This window comes from Epinephelus moara, chromosome 2 (genome assembly GCF_006386435.1).
Source record: "Epinephelus moara isolate mb chromosome 2, YSFRI_EMoa_1.0, whole genome shotgun sequence".
Taxonomy (NCBI): domain Eukaryota; kingdom Metazoa; phylum Chordata; class Actinopteri; order Perciformes; family Serranidae; genus Epinephelus; species Epinephelus moara.
Window position 1 is genome coordinate 21437610 of NC_065507.1, and position 15341 is coordinate 21452950.

General features: G+C 41.0%; 2 protein-coding genes across 3 annotated transcripts in view; both read right to left on the minus strand.

The window, feature by feature from the left end:
* Positions 1–301: 301 nt before the first annotated feature.
* gpr184 (G protein-coupled receptor 184) lies at positions 302–4765 on the minus strand. The gene is made up of 2 exons (XM_050070812.1): positions 4208–4765; positions 302–1903 (listed from the first exon to the last, which is right to left on the minus strand). Exon 2 carries the CDS (start codon positions 1859–1861, stop codon positions 827–829), a length of 1035 nt encoding a protein of 344 aa, XP_049926769.1. The 5' UTR covers positions 1862–1903; positions 4208–4765; the 3' UTR covers positions 302–826.
* Positions 4766–11510: 6745 nt separating this feature from the next.
* prkd2 (protein kinase D2) overlaps positions 11511–15341 on the minus strand; it is a 42732-nt gene continuing 38901 nt past the window's right edge. For both annotated transcript variants that reach the window (XM_050069740.1, XM_050069732.1), the window contains 5 exons: positions 15178–15339; positions 14803–14901; positions 14325–14592; positions 13856–13941; positions 11511–13117 (listed from right to left, as the gene is read on the minus strand). In XM_050069740.1, coding sequence (XP_049925697.1) covers positions 12893–13117; positions 13856–13941; positions 14325–14592; positions 14803–14901; positions 15178–15339 — 840 coding nt within the window. In that variant the 3' untranslated portion in view covers positions 11511–12892. The remainder of the gene's footprint in view (positions 13118–13855; positions 13942–14324; positions 14593–14802; positions 14902–15177; positions 15340–15341) is intronic.

Sequence of the window (15341 nt, forward strand, 5' to 3'; positions counted from 1 at the left end):
TGTGTCATACGGATTACTGTTAATTTATTATGCTGATCTGTTCTGTACGACATCTATTGCATGTCTGTCCGTCCTGGAAGAGGGATCCTTCCTCAGTTGCTCTTCCTGAGGTTTCTACCATTTTTTTCCCCCGTTAAAGGTTTTTTTTTTAGTTTTTCCTTATCCGCTGCGAGGGTCCTAAGGACAGAGGGATGTCGTATGCTGTAAAGCCCTGTGAGGCAAACTGTGATTTGTGATATTGGGCTTTATAAATAAAATTGATTGATTGATTGATTGATTGATTGATTGATTGACGCAGAGCACCTGTTCAAACCACTGGTTTATTTGGATTTACATTCAACAAGGCACACAGTCATGCTAATAAATGATTTTTTTCTTTTTTGGCATGCTTGAGAGTTATACACTTTAAGCTATACCATGGTCACACAATTACAATCACAACATCCTTGTATAGATTGGAAGGAAAACACAAGGGCTCTTCAACTCCAGCAGTGTCCAGCCACAAACCAGAAGTAGCTGCCACTGAAGAACTCTTGGGAGAGCAGAACCTGGGAATACAATCCAATTACAGAGCTCTGAGATGCATGTTGCTCAACCCCCCTCTTCTTCACCCTGCAGGAAATGAGGGTGAAAAAAAAAAACACAGGCGGCAATGTGGTTCTCTCAACAGACGTCTGATTGTCTGTTCAGAAAGGTTGATTATGGAATGTAAATTTCGCTAACTCTGAAAAATGAGTTTAAACAGCCATGCATAATCGTGTATGCCCATATACAGTATGCATACAAATGCACAGGCGTATGTATCCACCCACATATAGCTTACTTTTTATATTAAGTTAGTACTAGTCTTTCCTCTGTTGTATGCAGTGAGAGCACAGTCCCCTGTCTGTGTCGCTCTATGCCTCCTAAAGCACAGTTTCACCTCCTCCTGGACTCCGTTACTGACTAGCACATACAGCACAGGGTCCACCACGCAGTTCAGACTGGACAGTGCCAGCGTACATGAGAAAAAAAAGTGCATTTTTTGTTCAAACTGGCAGTAACTTCCATGTGGGTACACGTTATCACTGTTGTAGAAGACAAGTGAGCGTATGAGCAGGAGAATGTGATATGGAGCAAAGCAAATTGAGAAGATCCCAATCACCCCAAAGGACAGCAGGCGGACCTTCCTCTTAGCCTGGGCGCTCAGGCCAGGACTCTGTCCCACTGTGGCCAGCACCTTCCAATAGCATACCGCCAACACCAGCAGGGGGAACAGGAAGCCAATGCCCACTCTGAGCAGGTTGAACAGGGCGACAGGTTTCGGCATGGGGTACGTCTCATAACAGCGGTCATTGTTGTTCACCTCATCGTGAGCATCAGTGAGATTGTCATTGACCAGTACCATGACGTGCAGCGCCATCACGACAACATAAACAGCGGCACACTGTGCCCAGGCGTAGCGGGATGTACGGTGGGTCTTGGAGCGAAGCGGGTAGGTGACCACCAGGCAGCGGTCCACGGAGATACAGCAGAGCAGGTAGATGCTGTTGTACATGTTGGAGTAGTAGAAGAAGCCGGCTACATTGCAGGACATAACGCCAAGCTTCCAGTGGTGGTCCTGCCGGTAATAGTTGATCCAAAGGGGCATAGTGAAGATGAAAAGCATGTCAGAGAGGGACAGGTTGAGCAGGAAGATGCCCAGAACATTTTGCCGCCGCACTTGTTGTAAAATGGGGCACAGGGTTAGCACGTTGAAGATCAAACCAAAGATAAAAGCCAGGATGTACACAGACATCAGGAAGTCGCTGATGGCGCTGTCACCAATTTTAACACACACTTGAGTTACGTTTGTGGTTGGTGGTGTGACTGTGACATTCATTCTCCCTTAAGTTTTCTTTCACTTTCCTGGTTAGAAATTCACCTGTAAAAAAAAAATGAGAAGAAGTTACGCAGGAAGAATGAGCTTACTCCATACGATAAAATACATGGTTCAGTTTGGACATTTTGTTTGCTGCATCCTATTTCATGCTTCAAGGGACTCAAGAGATAAAATTATTCAGTTCTCCCCTGGTGTTTCTCAAAGTGAGGTAGTTTGGCTCTGCAGCATACTGTGCTTGGGCAAAGTCGAAGTTACTCCCTGACGATAACAGTTTCCCCCCCTTGGTACAAACAGCCAAAATTCCCTCCTCATTGCTTTAACTGCTCCGTGTGGAGAGAACATGTCACGCAGTTTTTCATAAATGGTTTTACAGAAACAGAGAGCATTTAAGGAGCTAATGCCTCATGTTAAACTGTCTATATGTCGTTGCACTTATTGTCCTGCATGGTCTGAATCTGAGTGGTAGACAGGGACAGCACAGACTGTACTCGCAAACTGAGTGTTCGTGCTTAATACAGCTTTAATCTTTGTGTTTCTGCAGGGACACAATGAACTGCAGTCAGACTCAACCAGTTATTGCTAATTTAAATGCATCCTTACAGACGGTCCAGTTTAATGTCCGATGTAACAGCCATTAGCAGAACTAGGGTGGTCTAAACATCTCCCCTAGACAATAGGCATTTAAATGTTTACTGTGGCCTGAATAAGTAATGTGAACTTCATGCCCTGTATGAATTAATTAATTCATTCCTTCCTTGATTTACACTGTGGACGCACGGTCAGTTCCAGTTCATCACAGAGCTGTGGGTGTGACTCCCGTCTATTAGGCAGACACATCCTAGATATTAGTCTCTGTTGCTTCCTGATGAAAATGGCACAGAAAGGGCAAAAAGGTCTGACCACACAGCTAAATGTCATCAGAAGATGGCTAATAATGAAGCCACAATGTAGGTCATTTGAGTCATTTCCTACAAAGACAACACGCGGTTGCTTTTTTATGTAAAAGAGCCCTCAGCAGCTTTTCTTTTTTTTGAAGATTTTAAATGTAGATTTTATTCTCTCAATTTCCTGTCTCTCTGAGATTTCAGCGTTAGGAAATGAAATCTTTGTTCTGCATCTTTGTGTCTGGGTTTTTTTTCCTGTTGCACGGTGGCATTCTTTGATATTTGTTTCCTCTCTACCTTGTATTCTATCGCTTAGGCTCGGCCCTGCTGTGTTTATAGGCTCAGGAAGCATCTAATGCCATTAACGTCTGGGCAGAGATAGGCTGTCCCATCCAAACTCAATAATGGAGAAACCATTTAGAGCCAGACCATCTTTACAGAACAATAATGTGGTCCTGTGCATGTGTGTGCCTGTGTGTGCCTGTGCATGTACAAATGGGTTTGATTTAATGGATTATTCATAAAATTTCTGAATAATGTGGGTTGGGAAGTGGCTCTGTCTGTAGTATCGGAAAGTTTTGCTCATAAATTTCATACCTTTTCTAAAAAATTTTCGTAGGCTGCTGTTTAGTCATCAGTCTGGCAGTTATGACTAACCACAGATCTTTCCCTTACTAAAAAGGCCTAAAACTGACAAGTGTGTTTTATTTACATTTGATCTCTGAATTTTTCCAGTCAGTATGGGTTCATTTCTTTTTCCTGTAACCTACATCTTTTGGTGAAGCATTGTTTCTTTTATTCTGTCACATAATCCTAATACATGCCTACTTTTCGCAGCTGGTCTGAGCTCCAGTCCACCCTTTCGTCTGGAGCCAACTATGTGTTTGTTAAAATTATAAACTGAACAAAGCCTGGTTGTTATTACACAGCCTTGTCACCAGTGTAGCTTTTAAAGAGCAAAACTTCAGCCTCTTCCCTTGAGAGGAATGCTGTTTGCTCTCCAAGCAAAATGGAAAAATATGATTGATTTTATGTTTTATAGTTTGCCTCCCTAATACCAAAGCTGTGTTTTAAATGTATCACAGGCCACCTTTGCAGCATATTCCTGTGATTTTTCTTGCTGTCAAGCAGTTCTTTATTGCAATCTCCAGCCTACTGAGGTGACCACCGCTGGGAGAGCCGCAGAAAATATTCAGTCCTGCAGAGAATCGACATTTCTAGCCTAATTATTTTTGCCACGCTGCCTCAAGCATGCTGTCTTTCCCCTGACAACAGTCCACTGGGGACGAAAAGAAATCTAGCGAAGAAAGTAAGGTTTTAGACTAAACGAATAGCTTAAACACCCTGCTCACAAAACATTAAAAATACCTCAAATTATTAAACTTTTTGAAGGTGTTTTTTTTAAGTCCAGTATAATTTCTAGACATCTTATATTCAGAACTGTAATCAGTGATGAACTCACCTGCTGTTTTTGGGAAGAGGTGTGTCTTGACTGTAAAACAAAGCTGTCCAGTTTGTGAAGAGTTTCAGACATATTCCAGAGCTGCTTCAACTTCGGTCAGTCCAGGAGGGTCAGAGAACGAGCTTCAGAGAAGAGACTCTTCAAAGCTGCTGACATGCAGCCAGGCCACTGCACTCCCACATGATACTCTCAAATGATTACTACACTATACAATAACTACAAACTCATTTTCCTGCCTGTTTACTGTCAGATTTGTTGTTGTTGTTGTTGTTCTAGTAGAGGTAACTTACTGTTGACAGCCACAGTTGAAATGTCAGCAAGGAGTGTGGGGAAGGGATGAGATGAAGTACAAAAAGGGGAAGACACATGTAGGAGGAGGGAGGTTTGGTTTTGCACACGTGCACGTAGGAAGTATGCTTCAGGGGTGGGGAGAGACACCAGACTGTGATGGACCAGATATGATGCAGACGTTAATACTCTTACAAGACAGAAAAAGAAGTCTATTACTGTTCGAAACTCTGCGAGCAGACAGCCAGCTGTCGCAAAACCAAACCTCCATTTCCCCATTTTACTTTCACATTGATGTTAGTCTTTTTGCATTGTAACCAGTATAACTATAAATCATAATGGGGATATTTTCACTTCTTTACAACAGCTTTTTCCTCGCCGTAAATTTCCTGTGACGCAGTGTACGGTTGATCACCTTCATTATGACTCATTGCAGGAAAACTGAAGTACTGCAACTGTTTCACTACTAAACATGAAAAAAGCTTGAAGTTAAGAAGTGAGCTGAGTCAGATTTACACGTTGCGAGCTCTGTACCAGGCGGTGGTATGAACACTGTGGTTATCAGATATAGTCATTTGCCCAGAACGCCCCTGTCTCAGGGCAACATACGAGGCTCTTTTCATGTTTATAAAAAGAAAAAAAAATCTGTGACGGAAGCCTGCAGCTGCTCTGTTAATGTGTAGAGTAAACATTTACACCAGCTGTGAATGTAGTGCATTTTTCTATTAGCAGGAATGCATACCTAAGGTCTGCTACAGTTATAGCTGAGGGAGGGAAAGAGGAAGGTTAGAAAGGGGAAATGCTTTGTAATAATATTTCCTGATGACTCTTGCAGTGAAGTATTCAAAAAGGGGCTTTCTTACCTCAACTCCCCTCATCCATCATCTGTTTTGGCATCCATACAGGCTAAGTGAGTGTTTCAGATTCAGGCTCTGTAATGAAAACGAAAAAGCAGGAGGTGAGTAAATGAGTTTATGGGTGTGTGTGTGTGTGTGTGTTAGTTCAGCTGACAGTTCAGTTTGGCTAATGTTAATTCATCAAGACAAACTCATTCTGAGAGAAAGAGTATTTATGTTCATGTGCACTAAAGTAAGAGAAATGTGAATAGTTTTTGACGATTGGACCCCATCGTGATGCCATATGTTAAAGGGAAGTGGTGACACTAGAATAGTTTAGGAAATACCCCTGTTGAGTATTTACCTTGGTGGAGGTGATGATGGTGAGATTTAGAGAAAGGGTGCTGTAGATCTGAATGTGATGAGGAGTGGACTTTTGATGACCTCTGCACTGGATATGATGACTGGAGGTGAGTGGGGTGGGAGAGGGCACCACGATTTCGCCTAAAATGACAGTTGGAAGCATCACAGGAGAGAACAAATTAGAAGTCTGAACACAACAACATGAGAAGCTGATAGAGACAATTTGATGGACTGATGGCAATTTGACAGATTTAACTGAAAGAGGAAACACCCATTATCAGCTAATTGGAAGTAGTACAGGGGGAAGTGAGGTAGATCGAGAGATTTGTGAATGAGCGAAACATAAAGATAGTCTTCCTCGTTAAACTTGTGCTGAGCTTCATAAGGTGAAAGTTGAGCTTCAGTTACAACATGTTTACTAACAGGTGTGTACGCAAATCTGGAGCAAACTGTGCAAACTTGAGCGTCTCTGTTTGAATTAAACAAAATCTAACGTTCACTTTCAGAGTTAATAACATCATCTTTGAAGGATGTGGCTACATTATTTGGTCTTTGACAAAACATCACTCACAGATCATGTACTGTATCTGTTTTCCTCTCATCAGCTGAAGTTAGTGTGAGGCTTAAAGGAGCACTTCGCCCACAAAATGAGCATTTGTAAATCAGTTGGTCATGTCGTGATAACTTGAATTTGTGAAGAATTTTCTCACATGCCTCCATTGAATACAGTGAACATATCTATTGATTGATTGATTGGGGTCCACATTTAACAACAACAACACTATAACAAAACACCAGTTTACAAACTGTCACAAAACTTCTGCTTATAATCCAAGTCTTATTTGTCCAGTCATATACTCAGTAGATCCCAAACCCAGGCATTTGCATTTTAAAAGAAAACTTAGTATTTGGAGTCTAGCTCTGAAGAGGGCATGTTTTTTTTATCAGTTCAGTTTTAGTAAGATTTTCGTGAAAATGCACATGTTTGGGAAGTACTGAGTATACGACTGGATAAATGAGACTTGGATTATACAACAGACGTTGTGTGAGAGTTTGTAAATGGATGTTTTAAAATAGTTTTGCTGTTGTGAAACAATGTTCCAATCAATCAAATCAATGTGTTCACTGTTTCCCGTGGAGGCATACAAGAAAAACGTTTCCTTCACGAATTCAAGGTAACACAGCATGACTCACTGATTCACAAATATCCATTCTGTGAGAGAAATATTCCTTTAAGCAGTCTGTGTTGGTCAAATCATAAGGGTATTTTACAGAGTTAGAGCCTTTCTAGTTTGAAATTCCCCAAATTTGGCTTCTCAGTCTCCGGACAGTGTTTCCTTGCTGAGCTGTGGCAGGAGAGAGGATGGATTTTGTACTAAAAAGACTATAACTTTGTTCCCTGATATCTGTTACACTGAAATTGCATTAGGAGGGGATCACTTAACAAGCAGTTACGAGAGGAAGAACTATTACAGCAACCAGTAACTCTGAAAATGCACATATGTCCATGTAAGTATTGTCTTATGACTTGAAAAAATGTGAACCTATATGGTTTGAATTTAGGTATCTTACCGTCATAATGTTTGGTCTTCATCATTGCAAATATACTGCGATGTTACACTGTAGATGCTCAAACTTGAAGGTATACTGTAATGCACGTGGCTCTCTAATAAACATATAACAACTTAAATAAATCTGATGGAAGCAGGAAGAAGCAGGAGATCTTTAGGATGATGGATATGCTGTGCAGCACAGACATTATACTGCATGTGTTGCATAACTGTTACTGCTAAGTGCTCCTGCTTCCTGTACAACATAATGCTTGTTATGTTGTACACAATAATACATAATGATAATAACCCTGTGTGTTACCATCTCCAGCTGCAGCAACAATATATTGCCAATGGGCATTGTCTTACTTTAAGTCATTTTGTATGCTGATTTGATACCACACTTCTACTACTTAAACTTCTGGCCACATTGCCTTTGTAAGTAACAAAGCATTTTATAGCGAGACTGCAGTCACACCCAGACAGGTCAGTCACCTCACTGTGCTGCATCTTCCTCCGTAAAGGAAAGCTTTCACAATGGAAGCTGGGTTGACATTTTAAAAGCACAACTTGAAGGTGGAAATTTTTTGATAGATCAAAGTTCAAGAGATGTGAAGTGTGCTGACATTTTAAAGATGGCAGGGCCTGTAGAAAATTACCTTTATCTTTTTTCATCCCTAAGCATGAAGTTGACATGTGAAAAATGAATTGTCTTTACCAGTAAGACAAGAGCACTGGTTGTTTGTTCAAACACTTGAAACGACCTTCTGACAAGTGACCTTTTGAGTCATGTACCTTTGACTGATGCAGAGCGCGAGGGGGAAAACACAGGGTGCCAGCTGGATGACCAGATAGCAAGAGACAAATCCGCTGTGAGAGAATAATGAGAAGAGCACAGCTGAATTTTAAAAAAATGCAAATTCATTTATTAATTAACAAAAGATTAAATCATTCTGTAAACTGATTTTTATTCAGATTTTTTTTATTCTTAATTTTTGCAAACATGTAGAGCAAAATATATTTGTTTGATGGAGTTCTTAATTTTGAGAATAAGCATGATGAGGAGTCTTTCATCCCCCACATTGTTGTTTCACAAAGTCATAGTTTAGCTTTAGCAAAGAAAACTGTTGTGATGTGAAACGAATTCTGATGTACCTTTTGGTTTTGCATCTGTCTAACAACTATAATCGCTCTGCAATTTACTTTAATTTTGCAAATTATTTTACACTGTTGAGTTATTTCCTTTTAAAATGCATTATGCCTGAGTGCACAGAGGGCAAGCTCAGCAGCTGGCGAAGCCTTTTAATGTACTCGATGGCCAAACTGCAGGTTGGTGGTTCTGCAGTCACAATGGCTGATGAGGAAAGTGCAATCACAGTTTGCGATCATGTTACACAGTTACAGCAAAGCATTTCCAGAGTTAATAAGGTTTTTGTTTTGTAACCATCAAACACTGACAGTACCTCAGGAAACAGGATGACTGAGCTGAGCTGACGTGATAATGGTCACAAATAACAGCAACAAACATTTTTTTCTAACTCCGGTCCACAGTCCAAATTTGGGAGGGTTTTCAACAAACTCTATCTCCATCTAGATTTCCTGTTATTTCCCCTGAAGCAAAACAAAATGTTACACACAACAACAGAGGACTTCAGTGATTATAGATCAACTGTTGAATTATTTAATTTTCAGATTTTAGTCTGTTAATGGTGACACACTTTCCTCAAGAGTTAAGATGACAGAACACTGGCTCTGGAAAATGTAAGCTAATAAAATAAAGTCAAAGGTTAATGTTTCACTTTACGCGTATTTTTGTTGCTGTTGTCTAAATATTGTGTAAGCTCTTTTGAAAGGGTTAACTTGTCAGTATGGGAACCAATGGGCTGTAAGGAAATACTGTTGAATAGGAGGGTAACCTAATGTTGGCAATTCAGTCTGATTATCGGGCTTAGATTGAACAAAACAGTTCTAATTGTCATGTATGTCATGTCATGTATGGTAGAAATTTGATTAATGACGAGAAACCATCTACAAAGCCTGTTCCGATGGCAGCTGAGAGCACTGGTACATTTTCATTCAGGAAGTGCCTTTCACCCCTCATGTTCATCACTCACAACACACAGCATACACTGCAGCTTTCAGAGAAAAACTCAAATATCTCGAATCATCTTCCTCTTCTGGCAAATTAGATGAATGTTGCTTTTCACAGAATTACATAAAGCTAAATAGAGATTCAATCGCTGATGCCAGGTACCAGTCTCTCTGAGATTTGGATCTTTTACTAAGTGGAGGGTCTTCCCTGCCACTTGTTGCAAAGACAGTAGTATGCAGAAGCATAGCTGATAAGATAGTGACAAACCTGCCCACACTTGAAAGAAATAAAAGGAGACAGAAAGAGAGAGAGAGTATATCATTTGGCGATGTTTGGCAATAATGATGGATGTAGTGTAGGAGGAGACAAGGGTGTACTTTCAACAGTGTGGCTTACTGGAGTGCTCTCATTACAGAATGGAAAACAATTCACTCCCTTCGCCTCTATAGTCACAGGGTCCTCTTGAGTGCCTCAGTCTGTGACATGTAATATGTGTAAAAGATTCAAGTCTTTGTCCCCTGACAGCTCTGAGTGATTTTGTGTGTGTTGGTGTGTGTGTGCTAAAACGCATACATAAATCTGTTGAATCAATAGGTCCATGTTGTTGCAAGCATCTTTGACAATTTGCATTGGTTGGACTCAAATGATAGTACATTCAAAGATAAATTACAGCTGTCAAATCTGCTATAATCTGCTCTTCTTTAAAAAGGGCCAAAATAACAGTCTGTCAGACTGAGTGAAAAGGTATTTTATGCGGTGCAAGCAGTCCTTACTCATTAGTCTCTTGTAAGCTGAAGACATGTCTTCAACTATAGAGAACCTGAGACAGTAATGATCATTGCTTCTTGAACACATGATTAAGAACTAGAATTTTGTCATAATAAGCGAATGAATTTGGCCAAAAACATGTTTTGTGAGGTCACAGTGACCTTTGACCATCAAATTCTATTCACTTCATCCTTGCGTCCAAGTGAACGTTTGCATCAGATTTGAAGAAATTCCCTTAAGGACCTTCTTGAGATATGGCATTCACAAGAATGAGATGGATGCAAGGTGACAGTGACCTTGACCTCTGAATGCCAAATTCTGACCAGTTCATCTTTGAGTCCAAGTGGATGTTTTCACCAAATTTGGAGAAATTCTCTTAAGATGTTCTTGAGATATCACATTCACGAGAATGAGACAGGCCAAGCCACAGTGACCTTGACCTTTGACCACCAAAATCTAATCAGTTCATCCTTGAGTCCAAGTGGACGTTTGCGCCAAATTTTAAGAAATTCCCTTCAGGCCACCTTGAAATATCACATTCGTGAGACTGAGATGGATGCAAGGTCACAGTGACTTCGATCTGTGACCACCAAAATCTCATCATCATTAAGTACATGTGGGCATTTGTACCAAATTTGAAGTAATTCTCTTCAGATGTTCTTGAGATATGCTCATGAGAATGAGACAGACAAAGCCACAGTGACCTTGACCTTTGACCACCAAAATCTAATAGTTCATCCTTGAGCCCAAGTGGAGGTTTGTGCCAAATTGGAAGGAATTCCCTCAAGGCCTTCTTCGGATATAGCATTTACTAGAATCAGACAGACAAAAGGTCACAGTGCTGTTGATCTTTGACTATGAAAATCTAACCAGTTATTCATTGAGTCCAAGTGGACGTTTGTGCCAAATTTGAAGAAATTCCCTCTAGGCCACCTTGAGATAACACATTCGTGAGACTGTAGTCTCGCTCACCAGACCTTTCTCAAGAAAAGAAATGGTTGAAAACTGCTACAAAACCGGAGGTGGTAGGGTGGGACTTCAGCGGTTGGCTCGTTCCGCCCAATAAGAGGCTGATCTATGCAGCGAACTTCCGCCCACTCAGACTACAGTTACCTTGATCTTTGACCACCTAATCTAACCAGTTCATCCTTGAGTCCAAGTGGACATATGTGCCAAATTTGATCCCTCAATGCGTTCTCAAGATATCACATTCATGAAAAATGGATGTACAGACATACAGACAATCCAAAAACATAATGTCTCCAGTCACAGCTGTCACCGGCATGTAGGCAAAGTAAGCACATTGTCTGCATCTGGCTGACTGCTCAATTTTGTGGGTGTTTTCTTTCAAAAAGCTGAAAGTTACACTTCCTAGATGACATTTATGTACGGACAAACAAATAAAACATCCAAGACAAAAAAGAATATTGTTCAAAGTTTGTATTATCCGTTACCAAGGCTGGGATTATCCTTCAAACACATTATACACAGTCGAGGCATATTATTTGACAACTACATAAACTTCAGGTTACACGTGTATAATAGACCATCATAACTACAGTATGTTTTATATTGTATTAGATAACTCTACTACTTCACAGAAACATGCAACATATTGACATGACAGGTTGTCAATAATCAAACTACATGCACTCTCCAAAACCTAGTTTAGTAACCCAAGCTGTCTCTCTATGCACTTAGATCACAGGAAGAGGTCTGCTTCTCTTAACAACAGTAAACAAGGAGCTGTGATGGTTGAGAGGTGTCTGTTTTCCTGCTCAGGTGTAAAAGTTCTGCCTTCATTGGCAGTATTTGAATCCTATGTACACATAACTGTAAGGACATATTTTTCACCATTTTAAATACAAAGCTGTTTGACTTTAGAGATGGGTGAGAACTGGCAAGTCAGGTAATGATCAGCCCAATGCTGGAGTTCATTCAAACCCGCAAAGACATCTTTAATCACATATATTTTCTAAGAGTCTATTGTGGCTCAAAACTAGTGGTAATTACCGGAGGAATTGCTGTCACTAGATCAATACCTCCAGTCCTCACTACAGGACATGCATTTATGGGGATGCATTTGTGAATGTTGATGGGTTTGACTCTACGTCTGCACATTAGTAATTACCAGCACAGAGGAAGTCCTTTGTCACTGTAGAGCACCCAAAAGAGATTGAAGCGGTCTTTATCGAAGACATAAAAGGGACTGTACTTCCAGTCAGTCCCATTAAATGACACCAGAAACAAATGTTACTACTCTTTTAGTAGGAGGCAGTCTCATTTTCGATATTTAAATCTATTTCTTTAGAAAAACATCGACACCAAATTCTTATTTTTATCTCTTGTGGTGATGTGGCATTTCCTTGCCACACTTCAGGGCATCTTGCAGTGGGAGGAAAAGAACATGCCTCTCTTTGTCTGACAAATTATGATTTAAAGTTTCACTCTGATTTCATCTGTAAAAACTCCCCAGGTCAGCCGCACAGTCAAGCTGTCTTCATCATGAAAAAGTCATCAGAACAGATGAAAGAGGACCAATAACGGCAGAGGTAAATACCCAGAGGGAAGTTTTGATGACTTCAGGCTGGAGAAGAGAAACTGGATTTATTGCTGTAAAACTGTCAACAAATGTGCTGTGGAAGTCTAAACAGCTGGAGGCTATTTTTATCAGACCCATACAACTATTTGTCTCTTTCAGGCTTTAGTTGACCATCCCAATCCTCCCTCCCTCTCCCTACTTCTTTCCTCCTTCGTAAGTGAGCTCGAGTCCTCCGTCTCTCTCTGGTCAGAGGATGCTGACCCTCTCAGTGAGGCCTTGCACATCTGCATCCTCCCTACCCTCCTCATCATCAGAGGCCGGTGCAGGAGGAGGAGGCACAAGGTGAGCGGGGTAAGGCAGAGTATGTTCACGGGCAAACGCTTGCCAGCGGCTGTCATCACTCTCATGGGTGATGTAACGGCCGCCGAGTTTAGTCTCCAGCTCCCGCAGGTCCAACCATGTCTGATAGTCCTGAGACACAAGACAAGGGAATAAACACAGGGATGAAATTTCAGTTTCAGTTTCGGGAACCTCGAAATTTGATTAACGTTAAATTGGCTTTTATGTGTTTATAGCACATAAACCGGTAATCACATTAGACCGTGTGCGTGTGTGTGTGTGTGTGTGTGTGTGTATGTAACTGTATATGTGCAAGTTCGAACTTGGATGACCCCAGACTGGTCTGACTGCTTCTGAGAAAATCTAAAAAGACACTTTTAAGGGCCACTGTGACACAAAAGGTTAATTAATACATGGACGTTCTTGCAAAGAAACAGCAACAGTGAGTGGACTGGTTTAAACCGATAGAGCCTGTTTTTCTACTGCTACACATTTAGTTTTGAAGGAGACATATAAGAACTCTGCAGTTGATGAAAACACATTTTTTACAGCTAAGTTATCCTCAATAAAGCTCCTAAATATCAGCCTTGAGAGTCTGTCTCGCTGCTTGTTTATGAGTGAAAACGCCTGGTGTTTATATTTGCCATTTTTTGGAGTGGCTACAAATTTCATTGAGTTGTTTGCAGAAGTCAAATAAAGGTGAAGTTCTTGTAAGGTACTGCTCTGCTTTCGAAGTTATTGGCAGAAATGCTTCTTATTGTAATTTAAATTGGGGATTAATGCTTGTACTGAAAGTGTGATAAAGAGTGTCAGACAGACTGTCACTGTATCTGTGCGTGTATGTGCATATGAAGAGTTTCTATACGCTACCTGTAAGTACACATGGCTGAGACTTTTGTCCACGCTGTAGCGTTTCCTCATCTTAACCTGCAGCAGGTTGTTGATTAAGTCGGTCGCTGGAAACACAAAAATATACAAATCCATATATTGTATGAAACTGTCAAGTTGCAGAAAAAAAGGAAACAAAGTCTTGAACTCTATATGATTTTTTTACTCTGTATCTAGTTGTGGTAGAAATGTAACGTAGTAAACAGGAAGCATGTTTATATGACTGTATCATCATGATGTAGATGGAAACGCAGGTTGTAAAGGAAGTGAGTTATTACAACATTATTGTGAAATAAAAATTTCATTTGAAATTGCTTGTCCTGCTTTTACAGTTCAAGTTAACCGTCCTCATCAACACTAAGAGTTGATGATTCAACTTTATGATCATTTTGCATCTCTAGATGTGTCTCACAATGAAACTTCCCCCTCATTCCTCCCCCTCTGTGTTTACCATCACTGGAGATCTGTTTCCAGGGGTTGGGAGGGTACATGAAGGCAGCGTTGTGGATCTGGTCATTAATATCTTCATCCTCATTAAAGGGGAATGTCCCACTCAGGCTGACATACATAATGACGCCGACCGACCACATGTCCAGTGAGCGGTTGTAGCCCTGGTTCAGCAGAACCTCCGGGGCCAGGTAGGCCGGGGTGCCAACCACCGAACGGCGGAAAGACTTCTCGCCAATGATACGGGCAAAACCAAAATCACACAACTTCACCTGAGAGAAAGAAACAGTCGGGTGAAAACAGAAAAGTGGTGAAATGACAGAGAGGCAACAGTAAATACAAGTGAGGAAACACTTCTGAGCAACTGCACCACAAGTGCTTTGATGAAGTATTGACAGAGTGTGAAAACCATAATGGCTGCACAATGCGATTGCGTTTTAGTGTGTGTGTTATAGGAGTATTTGAGTGTGTTTTTTGTATACCTGGGGAAAGGGATCAGCAGAGGCAAGCAGCACATTCTCAGGTTTCAGATCACAGTGAACGATGTTCTTAAAGTGTAGATGCCTCAGAGCTGCAAGGATCTACACATACGCACGCCCACAACCACACAAACAGGATATGATTTAGTCTGAGGTAACTACAAAGGCGAATACAAACAACACACAAAGAGACGTTATGACGCATTAGACATGCATCAAGACGCCCAGAAAGCAAACCACTGAAAGCATGCAGCCAGACACTGCAGCCTCAAGACGTCACTGTCAGCAATAAGTGGCACACACCAGCACATGCATTCACACTGCATAAATATACTGATACACACAACTAATCCTGTCTTTGCTGGGGTGCATACACACCTGTGTGATGAGGAACTTAGTAAGCCTCTCAGGCAGCCTGCCTTTCTCACTGGAGAGGATCATCTCCAGCATGTCACCATGTAGCTTCTCCATCACCACAAACACTTTCTCCGGGGTCTCAAACATGCACTCCAGGTTCACAATGCCCAGGTGACGTAAACTCT